The 16,846-nt window shown below is 44.1% G+C and overlaps 1 protein-coding gene across 1 annotated transcript; it reads left to right on the forward strand.

The window, feature by feature from the left end:
- The first annotated feature begins 478 nt into the window (after positions 1-478).
- Positions 479-15,725, forward strand: LOC117874622 (sulfotransferase 6B1-like). The gene is made up of 7 exons (XM_034764930.1): positions 479-1,867; positions 5,305-5,426; positions 8,906-8,995; positions 10,057-10,183; positions 13,628-13,722; positions 14,425-14,581; positions 15,089-15,725. The coding sequence occupies exons 1-7, from the start codon at positions 1,591-1,593 to the stop codon at positions 15,217-15,219; spliced, it is 999 nt and encodes a 332-aa protein (XP_034620821.1). The 5' UTR covers positions 479-1,590; the 3' UTR covers positions 15,220-15,725.
- The last annotated feature ends 1,121 nt before the right edge of the window (positions 15,726-16,846 follow it).

Below are 16,846 nucleotides of genomic sequence, written 5' to 3' on the forward strand. Positions count from 1 at the left end.
GTCGTAAGTAGATATTAGTACATGTTTTAATTTTTATTTTTCTTGTAACCATTTCTGACTTTTATGCCTCATTACTTGAACTCCCTTAAAATCTCTCTCTTTGTAGTTAATAAACTTGTTTTACTGTTGAATCTTATGCAGTGTGTTTAAGTTGAAATGTCTGGGTAGCTATTTAAGGTAATACGTTGGCATGTTATTCCATTAAAGGTATAATGGACTTAATATATTTGTACTGTCCAGGAAAGGGCGGGGCAGTACAGGGCATACATTTCTGGGGAAGATACAGGACTGGTGGTGTGTTGGGGTCTCCCTGCAATATAACCAAAACCGGTGCTTAATTTGTAATGAAAGAGGTGCCGGGGCTCAAGCTCGAGGTGGCAGGACGGTGGGACTGAAGCGTCACGCAAGCAGCCATGCAGTGCTCCACGGACATTCCTTTGGCAGCTGAGTGACGGGTGAGTGGAGGTGGAGGGTTGCGCTGCTGCTTGAATCTCTTGTGCACACGAAATAACTGAGGTGGTAAGTCCAGAGGTGCTGGGGCTATGAACTGCCAAGCCCAGAGGTGCTGGGACTCAGACCCAGCACAAATTAAGCACTGACCAATACTGGTGAGAGCCCGGTGTAGCTAACAGGCTGCAGTTACATGCAGACACTCAAGGTGTGGTTTGCATGCTGGGAGACTGTTTGTGAGTAGCCCAGGTAGGAGCTGCTACGGCAAGGCATCGTAGGGCACCCAAGGTTGCAGGGCAGGGATGACACAACCCCCACTAGTCTGGATTCTGCCACGGTATGTCACAACTGGACATAGTAAAATTGATTTCTGACCTATATCTTAAGTGTGGAGTCTCTGAAGAATACTGGTGAATAGGCTTGATTGGATTCCCTTGTTGAGTCCCTTGTGGACAGTAACAGATTTTATGTGGAGGGTTAATATTAGATACTGGAGTATCCAGCCTTTACAGAGAGGGCTGTTTTGTTGGTTTTACTTAAAACCCTAACTTGGCTATCAGGATTAGTTTTATAGGAAAAAGATAGGCACAATCTTTACTATGAAGAGATCCCAATCTCTCTGTTGTAAAACCGCTGTAATCCTGAAAGCCTGAGAAGCAATTAACCCATCTCCCTTTAGTCCTCTCTCTTTCCTGTTATTGTGGTGATTCATCCAGCTTTACAACTTCTAGTTCTCACGCAAACAGCAGCATGATTCTACATGAGCAATTCCCAGGTTGCATAAGAGATTGCATAAGAGATCACTTTACCTTAGGTGGAAACTTAACAGCAGGGGGTTAGGTAGGTGAAAGAGTGTTATCATTCCACATGGAGGCTGAGGGGCTGAACAAGCACAATTTGTTTCTCCCCGTTATCCCACTAGCAGTTTCTGTTTACTTACTCCTCCCATTACTATTCATGCCAAAGAAAAGCGGAAGTTAAGTGTAATCCTCAACACTGGCTGAAATCAGTTACAGTTCATGACCAAGAGTTCACACGCACGCACCCTGAGTTTGTAATTCAAGACTTCTCTTAGTTGTGATTTCCCTCATTGGGCAAGAGAGAGACAGGGTGAGGCAACAGATAAGCCAGTGAGTTCATATGTCAGAGTTCCTCATCAGCCTCTTTCTAGAGACATTGTTTAAGGGCAGAGTCTGGCAGAAGGTAAAGCAAACTCCAGCCATGGCTATGGACAACTTTGTTAGGGAAATAGACAAAGCTTTTGATGCAGCTAAAGGGAAAAAACCTGAGGAGCTGCTGGTCACGTACAAGGGGGTGCTATACCCTAGTGCGATGTGTCGCCCTGAGACCTTCCAAGCATTGGACATCATGGAAGTTAGAAAAGATGATGTGTTCCTAGTTGCTTATCCTAAATGCGGTAAGTCTGGATTTTTTTGGTGCAAAATTGAAAGAAAAAGTGCTTAGATGTTAAATATGTGTGATTATTTTCTAAGAATGCAGAAAAGCACTGAAATTCAAATGCTACATGCAGAAAATCCTCATTTGTCACAGGGAAGCACTGTGCTAGTGAGCCGTGTGTTTTCCTCTTTTATAATTTCAGATGTGTGTTTAATCTAGCCATGACAGACATGCTTCTGGCTGTAGTAAATTAAATACGAAGAATCATGGAAGATTATGGAGAGCTTAAATACACAAGTGTCAGGATATTTTAAGCTCTTCGATTCCTATAGCTGCTGTAATTCATCTTTTTTGTGCATAAATACCGCATTATACCTTCATATATATGGTGAAGATGAAGAGAATTCAGAGCCAGAAGAGAATCTGAACTGCCCCAAAACTTTGTTAATAACAAACTAATGGCAGGCTTAGAGCTGTACACAGGTATAAAGAGGCACGGTCCCCACCACTAGTTTAGAACAGACAAGACAGTTCACACACAGGTCACGAAGGATGGGATTTTCAGAAGCAATCAGCACTAGCCTAATTCTGCTCCCATTAAAGTCAATGGGTGTAAAGATAGGCCAATGCTAAGCACTTTTGAAAATCCCACTGTAAGAGATGGTATGAACTTGAGATGGGAATAGAATCCTACAAGGAAAGACATTATAGGAGATATATTTTGAAGAGGGCTCTGAAGGAAGAAAGGAGTTTACTTGATGCAGGAGAAAAGGAAGATTCTTCTAAGCAAACTGAAAAGGAATCTTGATTGGCTAATAGGTGATCTCCATTCAAGTTATATAGGAAATATAACCAGAGTATCTATAAAAAAATAAATTATACTGTTGGCCTTGCAGTATGTAGGCAGGAATGAGAAAGCACTTAAATTATAACTCCATTTACTAAATAAACTATTCTTGGAGCTGAAAGTTTTTTCTGGCAGAGCCATAGGCTGAGCAATTGCAGAGACAGTTCATAGGAGATCCAGGTAAAATCAGTTGATAGATTTCCAATTTATTTATAGGGTTCTTATTCAGCCAAAATAACACAAATCAGGAATATTCATGGTGACATTCTCTTAATGTAGCTTAACAGTAAACTGTAAAGAAACAGGAAAGGCCTCTCTGATACCTCCAGAGCGCACTGTCCTGATGTTTGTTAGCAAAACCCTGTCTCCCCTTCTTGTGAAAATAAATCAGCCCTCTTCTTTTTTATGAGTCGGAGCTTAATTAGGCTCCTGATTGCCTTGGCTGTGGGGGAGACTCCCAGCTGGGGTACCAAAACCCATGATGGGATATAACCCTCATGTTCCAACTTGTGGTCCTGCTTGGCAGAATCTCCCCCCTCATGCACCATTAGGTTAAGGGTGCAATAGCACCACTTTTGCGGGATACATGCCATTCAGTACCCTTGTCGAAGTTGTTCTCAGCCTAAGGCTGATGATTTTTTCAGAACACTTGGTAACAGGTTGGTGTCTGTTTGGCCCAGATCCACAAAGGAATGTAGATGCGCAAACTCCAGACATAGGCACCAAAGTCCTAGTTTTAGGCACCACTCCAATTTACAAATCCCCAGTTCAGCTGCTGCCTATCCTGTAGACAACTAAATCTACTCACCACCTAAATTTTTGCTGTAAAAGTCTCCTAGACACCTATGTTTCTTCCTCTGGGCAAATACACTGAAGGAGGCACCCAGATGCCTACCTCACACCTAAGCCCCATCACAGTTTTCAAGCCAGAGGCAGATAGGCACTGTCCCAGCTATCTCATCTGTAGGGTCTGATCCAGTAGGTGTACTCAGAGGCAGACTAACTCTGCACAAAATGACTTTGGGGGGGAGGAGGGGGACAGATTATGTTTTCCTAAAAGATATGTTCTAGGAATTATCTGGGGGATGTTTATGGCCTGTGTTTTACAGGAGATCAGACTAGATGATCACAATGGTCCCTTCTGGCCTTGGAATCTATGAACCTTTAGCCTAGTCTTTAGGATACTCACCCGGGATGTGAGAGATTCCCAGATGAATTTCCTCCTCTTCCTGATGAGAAGAAGGGACTTGAACTGGGATCTCCCACCACTCATGATAGTACCCTTGCAGGGATCATGTGATTGTTGGACAAAGCTCTTCCTCTCCCAGTAATACTCTTTTTTGCCACAGATAGCTACTCCTGAGCACAGCTCATGCTCTACTCTTCCCTGCCAAACCAAAAGGAAGCATATGTGTAGTAGCTGAGCTGACTGGGGCAATAGAGAAAGAGCAGATGGCAGTTTGAGGATGTTGCCGGGAAACCTCTTAATCAGTTGTCTTCACTTCTCTATTCTTCAGTCTTGCAATGACGATGCCCTCCTCCTTCCCCATGAAGGAGAATTCTGTGTAGCAACAGGGTCTGAGCCGCAATTAGTACATCTACACTGCAATAAAAGACCCACTGCACCAAGTCTCAGAGCCCAAGTAAATTGATTCAGGCTTGCAGGACTTGGGACACGGAACTAAAAGTAGCAGTGTACATAGGTGCCGACTTCCCCTCTTTCCGTAGGATGCTCGACCCCCCCGTCTACCTCTGGCCCCGCCCCAACTCTGCCCCTTCCCCTGCACTCATTCCAACCTCTTCCCCAAATCCCTGCCCCGGCCCTGCTTCTTCCCCGCCTCCTCCCCTGAGTGTGCCACGTTCCTGGCAGAACGTGCAGAACAGCACCACAGCTGTTTGGCGGTGGCTGGGCGGGAAACACTGGGAGGTAGGTGGAGGAGCGGGGACGTGGCATACTCGGGAGGAGGAGGTGGAGCAGGGGGTGAGAGGGGAACTTGGCTGTGGGTGGGTGCAGAGCACCCGCTAATTTTTCCCCATGGGTGCTGCAGCGCTGGAGCACCCACGGAGAGGGCGCCTATGGTAGTATAGACGTTTGTGCTTGGGCTGGAGCCCAGGCTCAGATCTTCCCCCATTGTGGGGTTTCAGAGCTCAGGCTCCCCTGAACCCAGACGTCTACTCTGCTATTTTTAGCTCCACGAGCCTGACTCAGTTGACCTAGGCTGTGAGATTCAGTTGACCCAGGCTATGGGTGCCATATCCTTACAGTGTACGTAGCAGAAGCAGCAGCCTTACAAGGGTTGCCATTATCTGCACATAGGCAATATAAATAAAGTACAGCAGTTCAGGGGATATATAACTCAACTTATAATTGCCAAAGTACAGGATTTCATTCTCACCCCCAATGTTGCATTAAAGAGACCCTCTCAATGTAAAAATCATACTTCTGTCTGAAAATTACGTACCTACAACTGTTACACGTTATATGGCACACCTACAAGTTATATGGAGGACTAGTATAATGACTCTTTAGAAAGTGATGCTAGATATTTAACAGGCTACAGTTCTGAAATTCCTACTTGGCTCCTTCTAACAGTTATTTTATGTTTCAGGAACAAATTGGGTTCAACACATTTTAAATGACTTGACATCTGCAGTTTCAAACAATAAGGAGGAGGTACCACCAAGAGAGCATATTCAAATGCTTGAATTTGGAGTGCCAGAAAAATTTCAGGTCAGCATGGACTAATTCATGAAGCTTATTTTTAGCAGATAGTATTTTTTTAAATGTCTATTTTAAAGTATTTCATATAAGTACAAAACACTTTACAGATAGCCTATACACTTCCACATCAAGTAATTTGAAGTTAATTCTCTCAATTACTTTTTGTATGTGGGACTATATTATAAAATATTAAAACACAGGCAAACAAATGTGATTTGAAATGAAATTGACTTTTGTGTACTAAAAGAACAGAAGTTAATTTTAACTCTAATCTGGACCTCGCAGTGCTGTATTAGAATTTCAAAAGCTTAGTGTAAATTTTGAGTGCAATATTTTTAAAATGTTTTGAAAAGAAAAGGTTAATGAAATCATTAGCTGATTATTCCTGATTTCTATCTATCCTAGTTTAAGGTGTGACTTTTCCAAGGTGAAGTTAAGCATATGCCTAAGTCTTTGCAGGATCAAGGGAATGTGTGATTCTAACAGTGTATATGGCTCTGTGTGTGTGTGTGAGAGTGAGTGAGTATAATGTTATCATTGCAAACCATGAGTAGTAACACCTGATGGACTGTTACTTTTCTTTAGGTGGTTTTATAAGTAATGCACAAGATTGGGAGTCAAGAGTTAGGAGATCTCTAATCACAGCTCTGGGTCTGGCTTCAGGCGAGACATTTAATCTCTCCTTTTCAGTTTCCTCATTTGTAAACTAGAGATATTACTTGTTTTTGTCACAGAGGTGCTGTGAGACTTAATTCATTAGCGTTTGAAAATATTTAAGAACCTCAGTTAGACATCATATGGGCTGATAGCAATGGAGCAAAACCTGAGTAAAATCTGAGATAGTGTTGCAGGACTAAGGGTATGTCTACACTGGCAGAGTTACAGTGCCGGCAGTTACAGCGCCGCTCAGAGAGCGCTGAAGGGGAACCGCTGTTGCGTGTTCACACTGTCAGCTACCTGTGTAATAGCATGTTCACGCCTACGACAAGGCATGGGAGGCAAACTGCCGCTCCGGTGCTGCGCCCACGAGCTGCCGGTTCTACAAAGAACTGGATGTGATATTCGGTGGCGACCCCACCTCCACTGCGAAGGCCACTGTGGATATTTCGGTGGCTCGCATGCCAGTCAAGAGTGGACCAAGCCAGGAGGAGGAAATCTTGGACGAGGATGTGGACGGGGAGCGGGACCCAGAGGCAGAGGACGACTCAGAGGTCAGAGATACCAGCAGCCAGGAGCTCTTCTCTACCCCGGAGAAGACTAGCCAGTCACAGCTGTCGGAGCTTGGCAAAGCGCAAACAGGAGAAGAGGCCCCTGGTAAGTGGCTTTGATTTTGGAAATAGCTGAAGCGAGTTGTTGGGGGCAGGAGGGTGGCAGAAATCAGGCTTGTGTCTGTATGATGCACATACCACCACATACCTAGTCTGAGCGGCAGAACCGGGTGTTGATTGACTCCCTCACTTCACGGGAATCTGCCTCAGAGATCTCCACAAAACTCTCATGGAGATATTGGGCAATCTGCTGCCACAGGTTCTTTGGCAGAGCTGCTTTGTTTCTTGCCCCATTAAGGGTAACTTTCCTGTGCCACTCTGCTGTCCTGTGGGAGGGAGGGGGGAGCATTGCTGCACACAGGCGAGCCACATAAGAGCCAGGGTGGAAGCCGCAGACTTGGAGAAGACCCTCCCTTGATTCCCTGCTAACCCTCAGCAGCGAGATATCTTCCATAATGAACACAGCCTGTGGAAAATGTGGGGACAAGAATGATTATAAGCCCCTGTGGTGCTGGCTCTCGCCAAGAGCCACATCCCCAGTGTACAGTACGGTTCTTGAACACTGATTTCCCTTGCCCCTACAGTTATTCACCATTTTGGGGGTCTTGTGGCTCATGTGTGCTTGCCTAAGGTCAGCCAGTTAGTGACAGGTATGCGAATAGCGGCTGGTGTTTTAAATCAGTGGTCTGTGTGTTGCAAACAATCCTGCTTCTGTAAAATGTTGCATTTTGGCTTCACAGATATGACCTTGGGAGCCCAGCCTCCCTCTTTGTTATCGCCGGCTGAACGGCTGCGCAGAATTAGAAAGTGGTCACGAAGAACTGAAGAGGACTTTCTGTGTGAGGTCATGATGCACTCCGCGGCCGAAAAACAAGAATTGAAGGAATGGAGGGACAGCGAGAAGAGGGACTGAAAGGAGAACACGGAGCTCCAGAACGAAGCCACTAAGCAGCTCTTAAACATTATGGAGCGCCAAGCGGACACGCTCTAGGACACTTTGACCCTGCATTGCAGAGTGTCCCGTCATGGCTCCTTTCTGTCATGCATCGTGAAATCTGTCCTACAACTGGAGTGCAACTGGGACTGGACAGCCGCCTCTCCCCAAATGCTGATGAGGTCCAGCATTGCTCCAAGCAGGAGATCACCTGGTGCGTGGAGCAGGCATGATCACCTAGAAAGATGCGCTGAAACCACTGCATGCGTCACCGAGCAAACAGGAAGGGGACTTTCAGAATTCCCAAGGAATTTAAGGGGTGGGGATGACGGTTGGTCACCTGAGGGCAGGGCAGTAGAGTTCAAACTGATGACCAGAGAGGTGAGAACAGGCATTGTGGGACACCTCCCGGAGGCCAATCGCAGCGCTGTAATTGACCAGGATGTCTATCCTGGCACTGCAGAACTGTACCCCTGGCGCAGAAAGCTGTACGCCTCTCATTGGGGTGGGGTTTTTTTGTTTTGTTTTACAGCGCTGCAACTGCGCAGTTTCTGCGCACTAAGTGGCTTGGCAGTGTGTACACTGAGAGTTACACTGCAGAAAGCTGCTTTACTGCGCAGAAACTTGCCAGTGTAGACAAGGCCTAAGGGAAAATCCCTAAACAGGAGGAGCTGGTGCACAGCAGGAAAGCAGTGGCTACTACAAGATACCAGGGACTGGCCAATATAGCCTGTTGTTCTCCAGTTTACTACATGAGAAAATTCACTGCTCATGCTTATCTCTGCCATGATCTACCCTGGAACTCTTGTCTACAGTGCACAGGAGGGTGTGGAGTCCTTCTGTGTTTGCGTGTGTGTTTTCTGCAGCAGCAACCACTGGTGCATGCTCTTTTTCTTTTGCTTTGGGCCTAAATATTGCCACGTAAAATGGCACAAAAGCTAGGGCTCTATAATAATAATGAATTAATAGCAAGAACAATGCAAACAGCTTTCTTTCTTTAACTCTCTGGCCTCCCTATGCTACCTACTTTGGGATGATTTTGAAATCTGCTAAAAATGATACAGTTTTGCAGAAATTAGGCTTTAATAACAATGCCATCTAGATGACATCATGAAGGACGAGAAGAACCAAGAAGAGAGACTACAATTTAACAATTACCAATAAAAATTCTTTCCATGCAAAATAGATGTTTAGAGCAAATGTATACATATTGTGAATTGTCAGCATATTTGAGGTAGAAATGTTGTGGTTCCTTTTTTTCACATGTACTTTTTGTTTTGATTTAGAAAATAAAAAGTCTTCCTTCGCCACGTGTTTTTACCACACATCTCCATTATGATAATATTCCCAAGGCTGTTTTTGGGACTAAAGCAAAGGTAAGTGAGCATTTCAATAATGTTTGATATTATCCACTTTCTAAGGCCTTGGCTACACTTACCCGCTAGTTCGACAGCTGGAAATCGAACTTCTGGGTTCGACTTATCGCGTCTAGTCTGGACGCGATAAGTCGAACCCGGAAGTGCTCGCCGTCGACTGCGGTACTCCAGCTCGCCGAGAGGAGTACCGCGGAGTCGACGGGGGAGCCTGCCTGCCGCGTGTGGACCAAGGTAAGTTCGAACTAATTCGAACTAAGGTACTTCGAACTTCAGCTACGTTATTCACGTAGCTGAAGTTGCGTACCTTAGTTCGAATTAGGGGGGTAGTGTAGACCTGGCCTAAGCAACTCCCAGTTTTCCCCTAGCAGAAGTTCTCTATAGGATTGCCTGGAAAACAGGAATTCAGTTTCACAAAAAAAATTTCAAGGTTTCAGCATTTGGTTTTGTTCGGCATTGGGATGTAACCAAGAACTTTTGATTTTTTTTGTGAAAAACCAGAGAGAGAAAGAGCAAGGACTTGAACCGGGGTCTCTGATGTTCCAGGTTAATGCCCTAACTGTTGGGATTTGGGCTATTCTGGGATATGTGTGTATGTATGCCTCTTTCTCTGCCATTTTAACCAGAAATTAATAAGTTTCTGGGAAAACTTTTGGCCAGTCAGCATTTTCTGGTGAAAAAACATTTCACTGAAAAATTCCTGACCAACTCTAGTTCTCTGCTTAGCTTTTTCAGATCCCACAATCTGACATCTTTCACTATAACAGTGGAATTCAGTTTTTACTGGTTGTTGTTTGTAATTCACACAAAGAGGTCGAATCTTAGATCCCAGCCCTGCAAGGTGATCTGTATGGGATAGCCCTTATTGCTCCATGGAGCCCCCATGAAGCATAGGGGCTCCAGGCACGTGTAAGGTCTCCCCACACAAATCAGTTTGCAGGATTGGGGCCTCACTTTCCAAATGTCAGTTCCTGTAAGAGCTGATATGTTTTTAATGCAGGACCCTTGAGATCAAAGGTTATCTTAAAATACCAAAGACTCATTTGCCTTTGCTGTTTTAAAAGGTACTGGTGGTATTTCGAAATCCAAAAGATGCAGCTGTATCCTATTACCACTTCTACAACAAAAATCCTGGGCTTCCAAATGTCAGCTCGTGGGATGAGTTCTTTCAAAAGTTCATGAGTGGAGAAGGTACAGTTATTAGATCTTGGCATGTATAAACACTCTAGTACAATGTTCTCAACTCTTCTTTGGTCTGCAGTCCAAAAAGGGAATCTGTGATCATCATGTTAAAATTAATCCCAAGTGGATTCAAACTAATGATTTGGGTTGGGGAGGCAGGGGACCTGATGTTGAGGAGTTGAAGGTGCTTCTCTCTTCTTCAACCCTGAGCAATGCTCTGCACTGGGAGTATTGCTGTAGAGACATTCAAATGGTCAGGATGGCGCAAGTATACAGGGATTCTACTTCATCCCCAGCACACAAAGGGTAAACTCCAGCTTTCCTTTTCTTTCTGCAAGGCATTATCCTTCTTGTGATTTTGCATCTTAACAACTGGATTTATGAGTGAGCCTCTCCCCCTTTGTTCTCAGATCCTTTTTTCTCTTGCTTTCATTTGCATCTCAGAGCAGGGGTACACATTTTTGATCAACTCAAAATAAAGGTTTGGGGTAAAAATTTTAACAGTATAATGACTTAGTAGTCTAACCCTCATTGACTTTCAGTGAGACTTAATCACCTAAAGGCCATATTTTTAAAGGCATATAAGTGCCTAAAGATGTAGATAGATGCCTAGTGAGATTTCAAAAAGCACCTGGGTACCTAATTCCCAGAGACTTCACGCACTTTTGAAAATTCCACCAGGCACCTATCTGCCCATAATATCAATCACTTTTGAAAATGGGATTTAGGTTTTCTAAGTCTCTTAGGCACTTTTGAAAATTTGGCCCTTTATTTATAATTGAGCAGAGGTTTGAGCTACAACTGAACTAGATAAACCCCTTTCTGTAAACTGAAGAACCCTGCATTTCAAGTGAAGTTCTCTTGTAAAGGGGAAAAAGAGACTGTAAAAATGGCATAGTGGATTTTGTGCACATCTCTTTATTATTTCCAGACCAGAAGTGGTAGGCTTATAAAATAAACAATGTTTTATGTAACTGCCAGCTCCTCAAATTCCATCTGGGATTTGTGAATCAAATTGGGCTCTTTCCTTCTTCAACACTGCCACCGCGATAAGGACTCTGCAGGCCAAACTGCACTCTTAGTAACATCTGTACAACCCCACTGGCCTGTCATTCCAATTTGGCAAGGTATTTTGATGATGATGATGATGCACAAGATGGAATAGATTCCAGCTTGTACTCTCCTAACTGTGCTGATTTGGCAGAGTTAAAAGGAGTGAAAAGCATTAAAGATGCTTTTTATTTCCTAAAGTAAGCAGAGAGGGCACTGTATACACTCAGGGAAACAAGACCTGTTTAGTAAGAGGGTGCCTTGTTTTACATACTCATTTTGCAGAGAACTGCATTTTAGCAAAATATTGAGCCAACCCCTATGTCATACTAGCTGCTCAGACACTGAGATGCATTTCAGGGATTTTGAGAAATTGCTGACCGTACAATATAGTGTCTATGTACAATATAAGCGAAGTCTCTTTATTTCATCCCTTTTTGTGCAGTTCTGTTAGGAAAAGGCCAAAAATCAGCTGGATCTGTCCAGCTGAGAAATCCCCTGATGTAGGCGAGCTCTCCATGGACGCAAAGCTGGCATACTTGATTCTTGTACTATTCCGCCGCTATAACCGGTACAGGCGTGGTGTCAAAAGACTAACCTTAACTGATGAATAGTTCCTTGGGGACCTTGCCACTTACCATAGGTTAGAGTAGCCTCTAGGCTGCTTGAAGTTACCTTGGAGCCAGGTCTGAGCTGGGCAGGGAATCAGGGAACCATAACCATAAACTGCCTGACAGCCCCTGAGCAAAAGGAGGAAATTTAATACAGCAAAGAATCTGTGTCATATTTTAATAAACAATTATTGAAAAATAAAGTATACTTGTAGAAACTAATTGTTAATATTTTGTAAGGGCCTACCTCTGCAAACACTCAGGCATGTGAGTAAAATTTACTCACATTAATAATCCCACTAAAGTAAAGAAAATTATTCATATGGTGAGTGTTTGCAGGACCTTAAATCTGTGTTGTTAGGGTTATTTTTTAACTTTGCCATTTCATAAGTGCAATGTTAGCCTGGTTATGTGATGGATTGAATATACACACGGCTGTGTTACTGATTACTACAAAATGTATTCAAGAATCAATTTATTGTAAACAGATTTTTTTTAAAACTTATCATGTAGAAACTGTATAGCTTGATTATGAAAAAATAGTTAGAAGAAGAAAGTGAAAAGTCAAGTCTGAAGTGAATGACTTCCAAAATAACATCTGTCCAAAAAAAAAGAAGAACTAAGTACAGAGAAGGACTAAGAACAGAACTGAAGGATTAGAAGATCTAAGCTCTCCAGGACTTTATATTGAAGTTAGCCTGGACATTTCATCTTGGGACCATTTAAATATACTTTAAATCAGGGGTCTCAAAGTCCTGGCCCGCGGGCCATCTGCGGCCCGAGAACTTCCCCAGTGTGGCCCGCGGGGCTCCAGCAATTTTGGGGCTGGGTCTCTCCCTTGGCCCCGCCTGCTGCCCCTGGGCCCCCCCCCCCCCCCCCCACGTGTCCTCTGGGCGATTTAAAATGGCCCAGGGCACCGGCCACCACCGACAGCACAGCGGAGCTGAGCAGCTTCCTGCGCTCGCTCCACGTGGCTGCCAGCCCCTCCCTGCGGCCCTGGGGCGGGGCTGTGCCGCCGCCCGCTGCCCCCACCCCGAGCGCCCCTGCAGCCAATTGGAAGCTGCGGGGGTGGTGCCTGGGGGCAGCAGCGTGCGAAGGCCCCCTGGCCTGCCCCACCTTGGAGCCCCAGGTAAGCGCCGCACCTCCCGACCCCCTCCCAGAGCCTGCACCCCCTCCCCACACCCCCACCCTCCCTCAAACACCCTCCCAGAGCCCGCACCCGCTCCCCACACACCCCCTCCCCCAAACTCCCTCCCAGAGTCTGCACCCCCTTCCGACACACCCCCTCCTCTCCCCAAACTCCCTCCCAGTGCCTACACCCCCTCCTGCCCCCAAACTCCCTCCCAGTGCCTGCACCCCTCCTGCCTCCACCCTCCCAGAGCCTGCAACCCCACCCCCTCCTCCTGCACCCCCATTCCCTGCCCCAGCCCAGAGCCTGCACCCAGCACCCAAACTCCATTCCAGAGCCTACACCCCAGACCCCCTCCCCCACCCAAACTCCCTCCCAGAGCCCAACTCCCCACACCTTCTGCACCCAAACTCCCTCCCAGAGCCTGCTCCCTGCACCCCAATCCCCTACCCCAGACCTCCTCCCCCACCCAAACTCCCTCCCAGAGCCTTAGGTAGGTGGGCGGTGGAGTTGGGGTGGGCGGGTTCTGGGCAGCATGAGCGACATTATTGGCCCGCTGGGAGGATTTGAGGACTGGCACCAACCCTGAGGTAAATTGAGTTTGAGACCCCTGCTTTAAATTATCTTCTGTTTTTTGACCTGTCTGTCTTAACTTCATTTTAGTCTGCTGGAACTCATATTTTGACCATGCTCTTGCCTGGAACGAACACATGGATGAAGAGAATATCATGATCATCACATATGAAGAAATAAAAGAGGTAAATTTGTGTAGAAATTTAAAAATGGAAACGACTTATTAGGTCATGTACTCAGTTCTGATACAGAATTGCTCCCTTCGGTATATTCTCAAGGATCTTGTCTCATCCAGTTTTCATTTTGTTCCAGGCAAAACCTTATTGTGCAGAGAACAGATATATGATGTTGCAGCCTGTTCTCCCACTGGCTACTAGCCCTTCTATCTGCAGCCCAATTCCCTCCTCAAGCACGAAAGCCTTGATCCTGCAACATTAGCATGTGCATGAGAGTGGTCCCATTGACTTCAGTGAGATTGTTCACATGCTTAAAGTTAAGCATGTCCATGTTTGCAGTTTGAGGATCTTAAACTGTAAATTCTCTGGGTTAAATAATGCCAGTGCTTATATAGAACAATGCTAATTGATGTGGCTAGATAAATGTTATCAGTAGTAATTAATACTAAAAGAAAGAGATCCATGCAGAAGATTGAGAGCATTCACCTAACACATTGCCATTTGGGCAAGGGAGGCACATTCCAAAATCTTATCAAAAGTAACCACCATTCCTGCAACCTCCTGCTGCTGAACTTAATATATTCCTCTAATGTTCTGCCCTTTGTATAGATGAGAATAGTATCAACTACATTCATTTGACAAGATAGAGGGGAAATGTCTGACATGTTTGCTTTAACTCATACATAACTCTATCACATTCTTGTTTTTCAGAACTTACTTGGAAGAGTGAAACAAATAGCTGAATTTTTGGGGTTCTCTCTGCCTGAGGAGAAGATTCAGTCTATTGCAGAGAATGCCACATTCGAATCAATGAGCAATAAATCCCAAGAAACACATGGCAAATTTGGTTCCATCATTTTCAGAAAAGGTACATTTATACAGAGTGATGATAGTCATAGAGTTTAGAGCAGATATCCAAATTGGTCATGGGAGCTAATTAACATTTAAATGGCTTGATAAGATACATGACTGTTGTGACCTTTTCAGGAGCTCCCAAATGCAGAATTAATGTGTTTAATTCATAGCTGATAATGAATTTTCTTCTCTTGAAAGTGGACATCCCTAGCTAGATGATCACTCAGGCACTGAATGCTGTTCTTTCAAAACGTTAGCTCTGTGGAAAATCCCTTGGTTGTAAAAGGTGCATGCATATATACCTGCAAAATGTAGTGCAAAGGGTTTTCTTTAACCTAAAATTTTAAGAACACCATCCACATCCATAAAGATTTCAAGCCTCATATTGATTTGAAATGTGGCAATAAGTTCAGTCATTCCAACTGTTTGTGTCAGCATTTCACTGTTATCTACCTCTACCTGACATGTGATCTTATACTTCCAGGAATAGTTATTAGTTTATTTCATTGTTCTTTTGCAGGTACTGTTGGAGATTGGAAGAATCTGTTCACTGAGGCTCAAAGCCAAGAAATGGATGCCAAATTTGAAGAATGTTTAGCAGGAACAAAACTGGGAGCCAGGCTAAAATATGATAAATACTGCAAATACTAAATCTTTGACTATCAGAATAACATTAGCATTTACTCAGAGACATCATCTATTTTATTACCTTTTGTTTGAGAATGCAGAGATTAAAATAATTAGACTTTCACGCAAGGATTTGCACACAAAAAAACAAAAAACAACCAAACCCGAGATACAATAAATAAGGCTAGTGGTCCAAATACTGCCCATCTATGACTTATTTAGACTTAGAATCTCCTGTGCATAGTGGCACATGAGGTAACCCACTTTTCCTACTGCTGCCTGTCCAGAGCAAGATGTTTGACTCAATTGTAAATTGTCTCCATGATGGCAACAACTTTTGCAATTGTCCTGTGATAGATAATTTTTTATCCTTCATGCCTTCTCTTCCTTCCAGGTGGAATCCAATATAAGGCTATGGCTACACTACGCAGCTTTTAACGACACAGCTAGTGCTGCTAAAAGGCGCGCAGTGTAGCTGCTGTTTGTCGGCAGGAGAGAGCTCTCCTGCTGACAAAAAAAATTCCACCCCCAACGAGCGGCAGCAGCTTTGTCGGTAGGAGAGCGCTCCTGCCGACAAAGCGCTGTTCACACCGGCACTTTTAGTTGGTAAAACTTTTGTCGTTCGGGGGTGTGTGTGTTTTTTTTAACACCCCTGAACGACAAAAGTTTTGCCAATGAAGTTCCAGTGTAGACACAGCTAAGATATACCTTGTGCTTCTGCCTGGAGGTAGCTTGATGACATTGCCAAACCACCATAGTCATCTATGTTTAACTGAGTCCACAGTCTGTTGACTTGTGCCGTACAACACTTACATTGCAGAGATTGTGTAACCAATGAGTTTCCAAAATTCTTCTCAAACAAAGCTGGTGAAATGCATTCATCTTTCTGTTTGTATACTTCCAACATCTGCCACATTTCTGACGCGTACAGTAGTCTCGGAAGGGTACAATCTCATTTCAGTATGTAGATGTATCTTCTTACTTTTCCAGGTGTTTGACAAATGAGAAAATGTTCCACTTGCTTTGCCAATTCTTTCTTTCTTTCTTTCTTTCTTTCTTTCTTTCTTTCTTTCTTTCTTTCTTTCTTTCTTTCTTTCAGTTCTTTAGTAAGCTAGCCATTAGAAGATATTGTACTTCCAAGATAAACAGTCATCAACTCTTTTGTATTTTTCTCCATCAATTGCACATCTGCCATTGTGGACAGTATTCTCTCCTATCTACATAATCTTGGACTTCTGCATACAGATACCAAGTCTCACTTAGGCAGCTTCTGCTTTTATGCTCATAACAAATCTTTTCATTCCATCCATGCTGGTATCCAGGATGACTGTCATCTGTTAAATCTAGGTTCTCCAGCTTATCTCTTGCTCAATGAACAGCAATATCCTCAGCAACAACCATCGCTCTTCTCATCACAAAAAGGAAGTTCAGAAGAGAAGTGGGGATAGTTTGCAACCTTGCATTACACCAATAATAATCTTAAACCATTTTATTTCTTTGCTAATTTGATAAAAACTTTGTAGGCCAAGTCTGCAGACAGCACCAGGACAGACAGTAATCTATTCTGGAATGTCTCAGGATCTTCCAAAGGGCTTCTCTGTGGACACTATCAAGTCCTTTCATAAAATCAATGCAATTTAAAACTGTTTTC

The sequence above is a fragment of the Trachemys scripta genome, chromosome 3 (assembly GCF_013100865.1).
Source record: "Trachemys scripta elegans isolate TJP31775 chromosome 3, CAS_Tse_1.0, whole genome shotgun sequence".
NCBI classification, from domain to species: Eukaryota; Metazoa; Chordata; order Testudines; family Emydidae; genus Trachemys; species Trachemys scripta.